The 14,244-nt window shown below is 33.3% G+C and overlaps 2 protein-coding genes across 2 annotated transcripts; one reads left to right on the forward strand and one right to left on the reverse strand.

Moving 5' to 3' along the window:
- Nucleotides 1-29: 29 nt before the first annotated feature.
- On the reverse strand, nucleotides 30-8,707 carry LOC110993710 (pyridoxal phosphate phosphatase PHOSPHO2). The gene is made up of 4 exons (XM_022260061.2): nucleotides 8,434-8,707; nucleotides 2,938-3,126; nucleotides 1,320-1,538; nucleotides 30-854 (listed from the first exon to the last, which is right to left on the reverse strand). Exons 1-4 carry the CDS (start codon nucleotides 8,575-8,577, stop codon nucleotides 714-716), a joined length of 693 nt encoding a protein of 230 aa, XP_022115753.1. The 5' UTR covers nucleotides 8,578-8,707; the 3' UTR covers nucleotides 30-713.
- A 315-nt stretch (nucleotides 8,708-9,022) lies between these two features.
- Nucleotides 9,023-12,939, forward strand: LOC110993704 (grpE protein homolog, mitochondrial). The gene is made up of 6 exons (XM_022260055.2): nucleotides 9,023-9,203; nucleotides 9,440-9,596; nucleotides 9,937-10,050; nucleotides 10,130-10,249; nucleotides 10,572-10,655; nucleotides 11,178-12,939. The coding sequence occupies exons 1-6, from the start codon at nucleotides 9,115-9,117 to the stop codon at nucleotides 11,280-11,282; spliced, it is 669 nt and encodes a 222-aa protein (XP_022115747.2). The 5' UTR covers nucleotides 9,023-9,114; the 3' UTR covers nucleotides 11,283-12,939.
- Nucleotides 12,940-14,244: the final 1,305 nt, after the last annotated feature.

Below are 14,244 nucleotides of genomic sequence, written 5' to 3' on the forward strand. Positions count from 1 at the left end.
GGCGGGTTTCAATAAAAACACAGGTTTTTTCAAACATTTATTAAAACATTTCACTAAAGCTTAGTGCGATGGACGTTTATTTATATATTCGAGTTTTAATTAAAGCAATTAATACATTAAAAGGTGCGTTCATTAAAAACAACTATTTTCATAAACAACAGACCTCTGTCAGTGGAATGGTAAATCGTTAATTTTCTCTAAAGTGGTCATTATGCCCGTTATTAAGGGTAAAGGGACAGGAGGCGCATCTAATGTTAAGTGACACCGCCCATAAACACTCAATGCCATCCTTCGCGAGTGCGTTAGCGGCCTTTAAAATGCAGAGACCATTACATCAGTTTAACACAAATACTTGTATAGTAGTCTAAAAAAAGTGTTATTTATGAAAAAAGATATTTTTATTTAAGACAAACTTCTTATTATATTATAAGTGCTATAAAATATTCCTAGAATGTTTCTAGATTAACCCTTCCCTTAAAAATTACAATTCACACTATTATTTCTAGGTTTTGTGCGGTTTCATATTTAAAAAACAAATAACTCATTTCAAATTAAAATTATCATCAAAAACGTTTTGCTAAAGAAAACTAACACTCATATTGCAAATTCTATCGGAATTATATTGTTCTTAGGGTAAGTAAGTCTTACGCACGTCAAATACAACCATACTTACTACCCCTTAGAACGAATGGCTCAAAAAGTAAGTGTCAAACTTATTTCGGAAACAATTCATTGATAATCGTGTAAGCGTCAATCCAGGGGACAACTTTGGCCTTAATCTGTGGTTCCGGTGTTGCCAGAGTCTTCTTTATTAACTCGTCGAGAGGGTATCCTTTTCGCGGGAATACTGTTCCCTGAACAAAATATTAACATTTTTAAAATAATCGTCAAAATTATTGTATGTTCTCGTAATGGTGCAGGTGTCCAAGCAATACAATCAAGGAAACTGATGTGATCCGTAGATGCCCAATTAAGGGGTTGTAGCACCAGTTTTTGACCAGAAACAACTTGATTAAGAGATAGATTAAAAGCGTCAATGATGTTTTAATAACTCGACGCTATGAGTACTTTAAAATTGAAACCCTTGATTTATGAGAAATTAAATAATTAATACATATATATTTTTACTCAGCTAAGTTATTATTTTGAGGGTAGTTGCAAAAAGACGAATTCCATACTCCAAACTGAGACCTCTATAAATAGGCTTCATATTTGTATTGCAGAATATTAAAAACAATCGATAAGACTACAAGCACTGCAAAATTAATTTCAACTAAAGAGGGTACATATAAATAATTTAAATTAAAGGTAATACTCACATTACTAAGCAACTTTGTCGACGGACAGAAGTCGTTCCGCCCATCGCCACTGTACACAATACGCGTGTAGTTCTTGTTCTTACAAAGCTGCGCCAGCGCAATCGATTTGCACAAGTTCGAGGGACAGAGACGGCAAGATGTCTGACGCATGCATGGCTCTATGAACAGCCGATCATTTTGCCAGAAAGCACGATTTGTTACTATTGTTGTTATCGCGTCCTGAAAATAAATTCTCAAAATAAAAAAACGCCAGCGGTGCTTCAACTTCTCCCCATCTTCTCATTCTGCTAGGTCTGGACTTCTGATATCACCTCCAGACCTGAACTGGAGTTTCAACCCCCGGGTTTCAACTCAACATAGAATATATTGATGGAGTGGTGTTGGCCTAATGTGCAACCTTCACCCCTGGGGTCGAGCCGGATGCACCAATCGACTTTCTATCTATGTGCCATTTAACACTTTATTTATTTATATATTTTCAAATAATTATTCTATAAGCTTCGCTGTGACGCATTGTGATTAAATGGTTAAGAAATGAGAAACAAAACAAACAATACATTTCAAATAAATTTAATGTGGCAATACTTGTGGCGATACACACAATTTTATCGTGTTTTAATACCGAGGGACTAATTGTCCATATGAATATGTAATGATCATTGTTGAAGTTTATCGCCAAGGTTCACCCTAGTATTGTTTTTACACAAAAATCACACGTTTCGATGACGTCACAGACGAGTTAATTCACCATGGCACGTTGTTAGTACGAACTTCATAATTGCATTAATAAAACTATTCTAAGTTCTAAGAACCACAGACAACGTATTCTTTAATCTATATCTAAGATTTTTTGCAGAACTCTTTCATCGCTCAAATTATAAAAATGACCTGTATTTGTGTACTAGATAATCTACATTACGTTTACTCCATGCCATGAGTGAAGGACTCTTCCAAATTCTGGTGTATAATCCTCGCCATCCATGTATTCCATCTAGAACGGTTCTCTTACTCTCTCGCTTCATCCACTTTCATGACATTCACCATGCTCGTCTGTTTTACCTGACCCTTCTCTCGTACGTCTTTTGGTTCTGGTACGACAAGGCCTCCCAACCCAACCTCACCACACACATATGCCATTCATCCTACTTGTTCACCTCTTCTCATTTATCCGTTCTACACCAAACACCTAAGCTCTGCCTTTCGCATCTTTATCAACGTCTTCTTTATTAGCATATAAAAAACGAATTTTATCTAACTAGCAACAGCAAAACCCATTAAAATCGTTAGAAAAAAACTACAAATTTCCATATAAAAATTAAAAAACTAATTGCTAAAATCGTGTACCTACTAAACCAGTTACAGGGCAAAAGTTTTCACTTTGTTACCAACGCACTCTAAGTTGTTCTGGACATGAAACACGGAATGATCCAGAAAATCCGAAAGAACTCATCGTGCTTGCAGTAGACACCAGACCTTGAGCCCGATCCCCTACTGGCTAGACTTATCAAGGCCCTTACAGGTCTTACCGTCACCCAGGATTACATATCCTGGAGGAAGTTTGGCGGCGCCACTAACGAAACAAAGAACATCTAGATGCACCTTCTAGATGCTTCTTTACCTGCAGCTCATTCGCCTTTATCCAATGATTCACGAAGACTGTATTCGCATCGGTTAGTATTGCGACGTCCCAACCCTGCTCCGCTAGTGTGGTGATCAGCTCCGGCATACCAGGATTCGGACGCATACTGGCAATACTGTCCAAGATTTCTGATGGGTGGAAGCCAGCGGAGAACGCGTGCTCGAATACCTGCAAACATATATTAACTTCAAACGACATACCCATGGAGATTATCAATATCATAAGCCTCGCGAAGCTTTTTAAGAATTGGTATGCTCCTTTCTTGAAGAATCCTAAGAATTCAGCAGCAGAGAATTTTTCTCGTTCTACGCCCTTTGATAACTGATTGCTAACTGACTGAGAACACACTATGTTACATAAATTAATGACATTTTCATTTGATTTTTATTGCCTCATTTCGATACTTCAAACTTTGATTATTTTTAAATAATCACTAATTTAACAAAATCTATACGCTGGTGAAATTCTTTAGCTTAACGCGTAACTGATTAAGAATATATTCAAGAAAACCCTCAGAGGATACTTCATTGCTTTAATTAAGTTTACATAAATATAACGTTTAGTTGCAAATATCGGTACATTTAGAGCGATTATAATTTTCATGTCATAATAATAAGTTGAGTTATTTATTAATTGTTGTCAAACTTATAGTCTTAATACTCGCCCCACACAATAAAGACAGCTTCTCCTTAAAAACAACAATTAGGTACTATATTTGAGACTCTTCCTAAAATACAATCATATTATGTGTGTATAATGAAGTGAAACTTTATATTTTAGTAGTTACATATCAGAACTTTAGATGGAAATTCTGTCGCATAACGTCTTGCGCAGTAAACGCAGATTTTTTATTTATTTAAATCATCATTAGCACGTACACAGTGTGAATATATATATACAAATACATGCAGTGATCATATACTGGAACATGATCATATATTGGGGCTTTTACATTTGTAATAATTAATTAACAAAGAAGTTTAACTTCTGACATGTATAGGTACTTTGTACGCACGCACATTTTTTAATTTTGAGTAATTCCTAGACAACAAATCCTCAAAAAATATTAGTAGATATATTTTATTATTTTTAATATACTAACGTAGATCGTACGCCAAGTGGCAATGACGGAGGCCATGGCCATTGGGAGCGTTGCCAAATCACGTCTTCACACATACATATGTATTTGTTTCCGATTTAAAAAAATCGCGTTTTACGTAAATATAAATTAAAAATAAAGACGCTGCAAGATTTTAGGTCTTAGCTACAAATTTCTATATCTGTACGACAACAAACGAAATAAAACTATCTTAATTCTCAATCCATATTTGACCATCTGAGATACACATCTTAATCGTGCCAATATAATATTATCTTAAGATTTTAAGTTACACCAGTTTTTAAAATAAATAAAAAGCTATTCGATATGTTTTAAACATAGACCTGTATATTATAATATAATTTGTACGCTTTTATTTACTTTAATCGGTTTATATTGATTATCAAATACGAGTGTAAAGAGCGAAGAAATTGCATTCTACCCGTCGCCAAAAATTGATTGTCTTCGTAGGGTTTGGTTATTGGGATGCAGCTAGAAGATTGAAAACAAACTGAGATTGTGGATTAATTATTGGGTTCGGGTATTGGTCTTTGACCAGGCAAATATGCACTACAATGTATGTTTATAAGGATCTTAAGTGTAATTGAACTTTTGATAGTTCGAGAGTGTTCAAAGGAGTTGTTCGGATTTAAACCAGCAGCTGAGTTTCATCATCATCAAGGCAGAATACAAAATACCATCTGTATCACCTCGACGTCCGTACCACAACTAAGCGGTTCTTAAGGCACTTTTTGCACCACCAGTATGTGAAACCAATTCGACATTTCTTCAAGAAAAGAGCGCACCAAGTCTTAAAAGGCGGGCATCGTAAATTCAAAATAATTTATTCATATAGGTACACTTATGAACGTCAAAAACAGAAATGTATATGAAATAAATAAGGGCGTAGAACGGAAGAGAAGAACTGGCAATGTGAGTGTCCATGGGCGGCGGTGTTACTAAACGTCAGATGAGCCTCTTGCCTGTTTGCCTTATTAAATATAAAAAGTGCCTTCTTATCTATCATATATTCCACTACATACGCGACTTTAATTAACTATCTAAGAACAATATATATATTTCAGTACGTGGTGGATAAATTGATTACAAAAAACGATTACTCTTATCGAGAAATTCTAATTTTAGATAACAAGGAAATGACGAAGGTTATTTTCGAAACGTTTTCTTAGAAAATGCTAAAATTCAGCATTTTCAACTTGAATTCGTTTCAAGTGAAATAATTTAAAGATCAAAAAATTACATCTATACAGATATTATAAATGGCGACACACATTTTCAGATTTCTGTATCTATCTACTTCATGCTTTGTCAATCTAAAAGGCAAGTAGGTGATTAGCCTCTGATGCCTGACAAACACAGACTTTTTACGTCTGACACAAGTTTCATCACGATGTTATGTGAGAGATGTAGATTTTGGGAATCTCTGAGAGACAAATTCAAGGAAATTAATATTACTCGCAATATATTTATGAAAATATTATGTATGTATACAAAAATAGTGATAAGTTTACTAGAATAGAACATACGCACAATGTTAATACTCGAAACAAACGCAGGCTGCAATTTCCCCGTACTAGGCTATTTAAAGTTAGTAATTATTTTTTGGAAAAAGGGATACTCTTCTTTAATAACATCCAGGAGGCTCTATTATCTCAGCCTTTTAATAAATTTAAGAATAGCATTAAAAAAGGCTGTGTAAAAAGGCTTACTATAAAGTTAGCGATTATCTAGTTGATAAAAGGGCCTGGGACTAGTGCTGGGTAGGCTACTTCTAATTAATTTGCTATATTTTTTTTAAGATATGTGTTGCTTGATGATTTGCTTTTTTCCAGGAGTACCGAAAGTTTTTTTCGCCGGATTTTTCTCTCGGCCCTCTGTCTTCTTTGTCGATGAGAAAAGATGCCTACAGATTCAAATTTAATGACGTGGAAGATGTTTTTTTTACTTTAACTGTGCGGTTCCTGGGTCATAAATTTAATTTTGCTCACTCAGGCTTTCTTAGTTTTATAAGCGTGGCGATTTCCTGTCGGGAGTTACGTCTCGAGAGTAGGCTAGATGCAGGCAGTCTTCAACTGTTTCAATTCGCATTAATTTGTTTCATAGCAATTAATATTTCATTATTTAGCTTATGTTAATGTTGAGTGGTTGATAAAGAATAAAAATAAATCCTCAATGTCTCATTCAAATTCAAAAGACCCTTCATCCTTACCTCTCAATAATATAAAACATTATATCACTATCACTATCACTACATAGTATAAAACAAAGTCGCTTTCTCTGTCCCTATGTCCCTTTGTATGCTTAAATCTTTGAAACTACGCAACGGATTTTGATGCGGTTTTTTTTAATAGATAGAGTGATTCAAGAGGAAGGTTTATATGTATCTAATGACATCCATTAAATAGTGGAGAAGTACTGTTATTTTTGAGGTTTCTAATGTGATGTCGTAAATAATTAATTTTTTTTAGATTGGATTATTGGAGGCTGAACCCTACGAGTTTTATTAAAATAATGTACTAAGTATTGTACACATTGAAAAGGTCTACAGAAAAGCCCGTGATGGTATATGTCTATCTCTTATGGATAACCCACATTTTTATATACAACGTTCACGGATTTTCTGTAGTCTATTTAGTATCAGCATTGCACCCGTGCGAAGCCGGGGCGGGTCGCTAGTAGATTTAAAAAAATAACAGCAGATATTAGGAATGACAGCCAACTCAGTAAATATGATTATGTATTTTTAATTACTTCTACAAAAGCTCCGTTCTGACACAAACACGACTTAAAATTTGGTGGCGTCGTTAGGTGCGTATACATTTCGTCGATTTATCTTATATATGTCGCAGCCAACTAGCCTAATTAGCTCGCGTTCAATTAACAGCCTACAACTAGCATCCTAAAAGATGTTCAGCAAGTTAATCAAACACCTAGGCAAATGACTTGGATCGATGGCGTTTCATTACTTGCCTAGCCTGTTGACTGTTAATTACAATTTAATACACTTTCTGTCACTCTCGAAAAACTCGAAACGAAACTCTTGAAACTATTAACATGGCGTCGGCAAACCACAACTTTGATGGTGTTTTCCAAAGTTTCATGAAAAACAAGTACCAAGAACGTGTCTAGTTACAATAATAATGTGAATTTGACTCAAGCAATTTAATTTTAAAAGAAATTTTTTTTCTATTAAATAATGTCTCTATCATACGAAGCGCCTAAGCATTAGCCAGTTTATTAAATGTCGTAACAAACGCTTCGGCTGAATATCTTTCAGGCCGTTAGTTAAAGGGCGCTGTGTTAAACGTCTAGACTGTTAATTGAACGGCTAAACTAGTTGGCTGCGACATATTTATTCGCCAAAAAGCCTCGAAATTTTATTTACTGCTTCATTTCTTTTAAGTTACCTATTTATTTATTTTTTTCATTTATTTATTAGCCGGATGCAAAGTCCATTGGCACTTAAGTTACCTATATTTCAATTCAGTACCAGATTTATCGTTACGAATTTGCTTGTGCCTACAACCGGAATATTTAGCTAAGGAAGGAAGTTTTCCTAGTGAAACAATATTTAGTAACAATGAGACTTTTAGCAAGTCATCAAGTTATGATATCATTATACTTAGTCATAAGCAAAATCCTAGTCAATCTCTGATGTGTAATCCATGGGTTTTTCGTTGTGCATCTAGGAGACCCCACGCTTTTTGGGAAAAACCAAACCTGACGTGTTTTTTTTTTTAATTTCGTAGAAATAGATTTGCTATAGTCTCTGAAATAGACTTCAGAGTGACGCGTAATTTATAATTAAATCATATTTATAATAAATATGTCGACATCGCGACTATGTTATTAAGTGTGGCCGATTTTAAAACAGAACACAAAAAAACAGAATGTCAGTGTTTCAATACTGTATAATTAACGTTTCAATTGTTTAACTAAATAGCTGTCATAAAAACTTCAATTAAAAACATTCATTAATAAACAAAAAGTGTAATTATTTCACGTAAGTAAAATAGGTATGTCACAACAAGACTTTTATCCATAATTTTTCATATGTTTCCCTAAAAGAGGTGAATATCATATGAAAAGCTTATTTATTAATTTATAGAGCACCAAGCTGCTCAAAACTGTATAATAGTAAAAAATACTCTGAAAACAGAATTTTATATCATGTAAAAAAATTAAATTAATATGTATAAAGAGGGTTACTCTTTTGAATAACTGTGTTTCATAAAATTTATCTATTGTACAAGTACGCTCGCATTTTATTAAATTTATTTTTTTATTATAAAGTTAATCTATGTAAAATATTAAGAAATAGCTAGACGTCAAACCTCAAAAACTTCAAAACTTACAACGCTCATATAGGGTGTCCAATCCCGGGTCCCGGAATCATATTCCGGTGGAGGCCGTTTTTCTCTCAGTTTTGATATTATTATCGCATCTGAATCTTCCTCCACGATCGTATGATCAAAATCAAACACTGCTAATTTCGCCATATTTAAATTTCGCGCCAACGCACTAACCGCGATGATGTAATAACCCGACTAAAAAGTGAAACTCACTGAGCTCCGTACGGTAACCGATCTAGTTTTAATAGTTCCCTCATTTTTCTGCAATGTTTCCGAAACTTACCGCATGATAGTAAATAGCGAATATTTGCGAATTCCTAGACTCTTACTATGAAGCATCTTCGAAGTGCCACTTGCCAGTGACATTTTCCTTGACCTAGAGTTATTTGATATTGACATTCGACAGTGAACTTGAAATTGCTAATATTTTAAATATGAATTTTTATATATATGTTTAAAATAGCAATTTCTATCTTTTATAAACTCAACTCATAAATCAAGAACAACATTTCTTAATACTTTATAGGTTTCCTTTTACTTAGGGTATCCTGGTCTGTCAAGATGTAAAATGTAAATGCAATATGCTGTATGCATAGACATTGACAGTGACAGTTAAGGAAAAAAAATCTGTATAACCTTACGTGTTTAAATTCCTACTTTAGAAAATTAATTTTAGTAACAACTATGGCTTCTTTAAAAGTGTATTCAATAGGCCGGTTAGCAAAATGTGTAACAGATTCGACTCTGAAAAATTTAAGGACAAATTACTACAGGTAATAGTTGCGCAACTGTTTTTACAACCTCAAAGCTAAGTTAGTTGTGTTTAATATAAATCACAGACAAATAAATTACAAGATAGCAATAAATTGTATATTTTTCAGTAGTTTTTAATGTGTATAAGTGATTCTTACGAGTTTATCTTCTATATGATGTGAAATAATTGTTGCATCAGCCTAGTTCAGTGGACTTTATCATTCCATTTAAAAATGTGTACAAGTTTTTATTCTAGAGGTTCTATCCGCTGCTACAGTGTAGAAGAAAAAGCTGCAGAAGATCCTGAAAAACAGAGTAAACAATTGCCAAGTACAATTGAAGAATGCCATAAACAGATTGAAACTCTTACTACAGAGCTTAACACTTTCAAAGAACAATCTAAGGACTTTGAAGTAAGACTAAAAAACTATTTAATATCATATTACACAATGGTGATATTCTGTGCCTTTAAAAAGAAATTGGCACTAACATTTAGTTTCCATTTTTTCTGACATTGTTTTAGTTTGATATCTTTAGCTTTCAGGTTTGATGTTATACGATGTATACATATATATATATGTATACTAAACTACTAATTAGAACGCACTGAGGTTATACTAATAGGTTATACTAAGGTTATACTTATCTGGTTAGATATACTAATGAAAATTTCAAGCACACCTGAATCTGTGTAGTTGTACTAATTATATTTTAATTACTAAACTGATCTATTGCTGATGTATGAATCTCCAGGATAAATACAAGAGATCACTTGCCGACTGCGAGAATGTTAGACGTAGAATGATGAAGCAAGTGGAAGATGCTAAGTCATTTGCGATACAGAGCTTCTGTAAGGACTTACTTGACGTAAGTGCTTTTTATTTTTTATAATATTTATAAACTAAGTTCTTAATCTAATAATGGAGAAAAATACTTAAAATTCCAGGTTGCAGACACTCTCTCAGCGGCAGCAGAGAGTGTACCAGAAGGTGCTGAGGCTGGTGCTGGAGCTGCATTAAGATCACTGGCAGATGGAGTTAAGCTTACGAGAGCACAACTTTCACAGGTAATTTATTAAAAAGTTATTGAGAAAAACTTCATAAACATAGATAGAGGACAGGAAAATCATACAATTTTTTTTATTTTTTTTTTGTTAATTTATTTATATTTCACATTCATAAAATATCTAATACATATAAGCTATCACAATATAGCATTAAAAAAAACATTCAGTCTTTATAAAATTACTTGTAAAAATAGCTACATGTGACGTTAATCAGGAAATTTAAATTTGAAAGTCTCATTTGTTGACAAAAAGCTCAATACTATGTAGTGAAGTTCACTATATTTGGACTGATAATTTAATATACAATATTGTATATTTACAGGTTTTTGCCCGACACGGGCTTGTAGCTGTATCGCCTCTTAAAGAAAAGTTTGATCCCAACTTACATGAAGCACTATTCCAACAGGTAATAAAATTTATTTAATAATGATTTTTATTTACAGTTCATCATTTTCTTTGAGAACCTGGTACCGAGAGAGTCCGTCCGTCATAACAGTCTTCTCTTATGTTTGAAAAATCCATTATTCTCAAGAGACTAGACTTCTGTAACGACCATTAATCTTAGAAACTTTTTGAAAAAAAAATTTTTGATATTGAAAATTGAATCTTAGAAACTAGTTATTTTTATAACTAGTTATTAGTTTTTATTAGGTTATACTGAAAATAAGCTAATTTACTTTGTTTTTTATGTGTATTGTAAATGTGTGGCAATCCTTTGACGCTTAGCTCTATTTATTTTGGATCATTTTTTATATAGACAAGTAGATGTGAGTGATATGATGTACCTTCTGTAGTTCACATATCAATTATCTGGATTTATCATGCTAAATATGTAGTGAGGGTTTCTGCATGGTAAGAGTATTTATATAAAAATTAATTGATGAACAGATCGGGTTCAAATGTGCACATGATGTTAAATGATTTTCAGGAAGTGGAAGGTGCAGAAGCCGGCACAGTAGTGACTGTGAGCAAAGTTGGCTACAAATTGCACGAGCGATGTGTGAGACCGGCATTGGTTGGTGTCGCCAAGTGATGTTTTGCAAGGACTCCCACTGGGACCACACTCCTTTATTCTTTTCATCAATGACACAAAAGACAAATGTCCGATTATAAAACGTTTCTGGTAATGTAAGCAAATTGTTACAAACTGAGCGTTTGTTGTTACAGCTGTTGGCGATTTATTTAAACTACAGAGTGTTCCTTTTACGCATAAAAGCCTTTCCAATAAAAATACCTGATGATGAGATTCCGGCTCAATTACTCCTCTATTCTCAGATTTTTCATTATGTAGGATTCTGACAGCTGACATTTTTTTACATGTAGGCAAAGTGTTTTGGCCGGACACATTTTACAATTTCAATACGAGTCTGGACATCTGAGTCTAAACATAATATGTTAGCAAATGAATTACGTCCCTTTTCATCACAAACAGTAAAAAACTCACAAGTTAAGGTAACATTTTATATTATTAAAAGATTTACTAAACCTGGAATAAATAACCAGCTAAACAATTAATTAATAATAATTTTTAATATTTTTTTTCTTTAAATTTACAATAAAATAAAGTTATTAATGTTAATTCGATATATTGTTTGTGATATTGAAATATTTGTTATTCTTGTATTACCTCACTTGAGTTAGTAAATATGAGTAGTAAACACATGAAATTAAAGAATTCTACGGAATGAAAAATCAGTATAGACATGCTTTGAAAAAAATTATACTTCATTTGTTTAATTTTTTTTATTTTTTAAAGTCATGAAAGAATCGGGAGAGAGGCGGATTGCTTGCCATCTCTAAATTGCACAAAAGTCAAAATATATTACATTAACCCAAGTTTGTAACAATATGTAAACATTACTCTTCATTTATAATCTCTTGCAATTAAATCATTTTTTCATTTTGCTTTCAGCAATGCTTTTATAATTTTGTAAAATGACCATAGACTATTGTTACCACTTTAAAATGTGGATCTTTTCTGATATAATTACAGACAAATGTACACATTTTAATTTGTTTGTATTTTATAAGGGTGGTGTGCCTCAGGGTTCCAAGTTGGGGCTTTTATTTAAAGGCGATGCTCATGCATTTAAACTAACGTATAGTTGGGTAACTGAAAGATATAACTTGCTACATAATATATTAAATAGCAAATTCAAATAATTAAGAGGCAGGTATGCAGCGGATTAAGTTTATAAATTTAAACTCAAAATAGCTTTATTTACATAGGTAACCAAGTACACTTTTAAAAGTCAGAAAAGATGTTAAATAGTTTCTAAATTCACATTAACAGTTTGCAAGAAGAACTGGCAAGAAAGTCTGCCACGTTTAATCGCCAACTTTTGAGTCATACAAATTGTTTGGACTCGAACAAGTTAATTTAAATATTCATCAGATTTATAAAAAGCTTTATTAACTAATTTATATTTTAAAATATTTAAAATTAGCAAGCCCAGAAAGACTAAATAAAACCTTTTTTATAGTCCCTGATAACATTATCGTTGATACAATTATTCTAAAGTCTATGAACAGGTTTGTTCTTCAGTTACCCGACTATACTTGGGATTCTTTGTAAAATAGTTTTAGAAGAAGAAATAGTCTTGTTAATTTTGTATTCCAAATGTAGTGTAGATGTAGACGGTTGTGTAAAAATGGATGGATGTATTGTTGAATAAAATTTTGTTATTAAACTTGTTTTCTTGACCATTCAGTCTTCACCGAGCAGGTCTTAGGAAATACTTTGGGTCAAATTCAGAGACTAATGTATGACTGGTCGGAGTCAGTGAGTATTATTATATATGTCGCAGTAAAATAGTTAAATCGGAGAGGAAATTAAATCTCATTTTGATTTAAATAAAGCGGTGTTAAAAACATTTAAGTATCTGTCTGACCGAAAGCCATCGGGTTGATTAATAATGTAAAAAAAGATGGCGGTCACCACAACAGATAATATATTTATTTCTCTATGATAACGTCGAGACAAACATTTTTGTTACAAACTATTTTAGAGTAGGAATTTAGTAAAGAGAAATAAATAAAACAGCTGAGTTAGACAATGGTGCGAACCGCTCAATATCTTGGAACAGACAGGGGCGATATATTTATTATAACAGACTACATTGACAGATACAGATTACATAATATTAAGTGGATGCGTTCAGTTTAACATCCTCCCTTGAACGCAAACCCATAGCGATGAGGAAGTGCTGGTGTTTGGGCTTCGGTAGGGCTTTGGTGAGGCAGTCAGCAACCATCGAATCAGTGCCCACATATTCAATCTTGACATCACCACATTCAACTTTGTTCCTCAGATAGTGGTGACGAACATCAATGTGTTTACTCCTAGCATGATAACTGTAAGTACCTGTAAGTTTAATAGCACTTTGATTATCACAGTACAAAGTAATAGGTGTAACCTTTAAAGAAGGCCACAGTTCACAGTGCAACTGTCTCAGCCACATAGCTTCTTGAGTAGCAGCTGAGAGCGCCATATACTCTGCCTCAGTAGTGGACAAGGCAACAGTTTGCTGCCTTTTTGAATTCTAAGATATCGCTGCACCCTGGAAATTAAAAATGTATCCAGTACATGATTTTCTGTCTTCAGTACAGGAAGCCCAATCAGAGTCTGAGTATCCAGTGATTTCTTCATCAACATTACTTTTGTATACAAGCTGTAGATACTTTGTACCTTGTAAGTATCGAAATAACCTCTTAACAGCATTCCAATGTTTCAGGATCTGGCTCAATAGATTTCTCAATTTCATTCTGACAGAGGAAGGTAGGCAAGGTAGGCATAGCTCTGTGTTTTCTAGGCCTTAAATTAATTCTGTTTATAGGTGATTCACTCCTGGATATAGAATGCTCCGGGACATAATCATCATCACTTGCACAGACTGCACTATCAATTTCCTTTAAAGTCATGTCAGTAGTATCATCTAAATTATCTTCATTTATAACTACTTGCGATTCAGTAAGTGGTAGAAAAGCAAAATCTT

Source organism: Pieris rapae, chromosome 24 (genome assembly GCF_905147795.1).
Source record: "Pieris rapae chromosome 24, ilPieRapa1.1, whole genome shotgun sequence".
Taxonomy (NCBI): Eukaryota; Metazoa; Arthropoda; class Insecta; order Lepidoptera; family Pieridae; genus Pieris; species Pieris rapae.

Bases quoted from the DNA above. Each gene is read 5' to 3' on its own strand.
- LOC110993710 (XM_022260061.2), bottom strand. From the start codon at position 8,577: ATGGCGAAATTAGCAGTGTTTGATTTTGATCATACGATCGTGGAGGAA. The intron at 3,127-8,433 runs GTAAGTTTTGAA...ATATGTTTGCAG, and splicing joins GGACACCCTATATGAGCGTT to GTATTCGAGCACGCGTTCTC. The intron at 1,539-2,937 runs GTAAAGAAGCAT...ATTTATTTTCAG, and splicing joins TAAAGGCGAATGAGCTGCAG to GACGCGATAACAACAATAGT.
- LOC110993704 (XM_022260055.2), top strand. From the start codon at position 9,115: ATGGCTTCTTTAAAAGTGTATTCAATAGGCCGGTTAGCAAAATGTGTA. The intron at 9,597-9,936 runs GTAAGACTAAAA...ATGAATCTCCAG, and splicing joins AACAATCTAAGGACTTTGAA to GATAAATACAAGAGATCACT. The intron at 10,051-10,129 runs GTAAGTGCTTTT...TTAAAATTCCAG, and splicing joins TCTGTAAGGACTTACTTGAC to GTTGCAGACACTCTCTCAGC.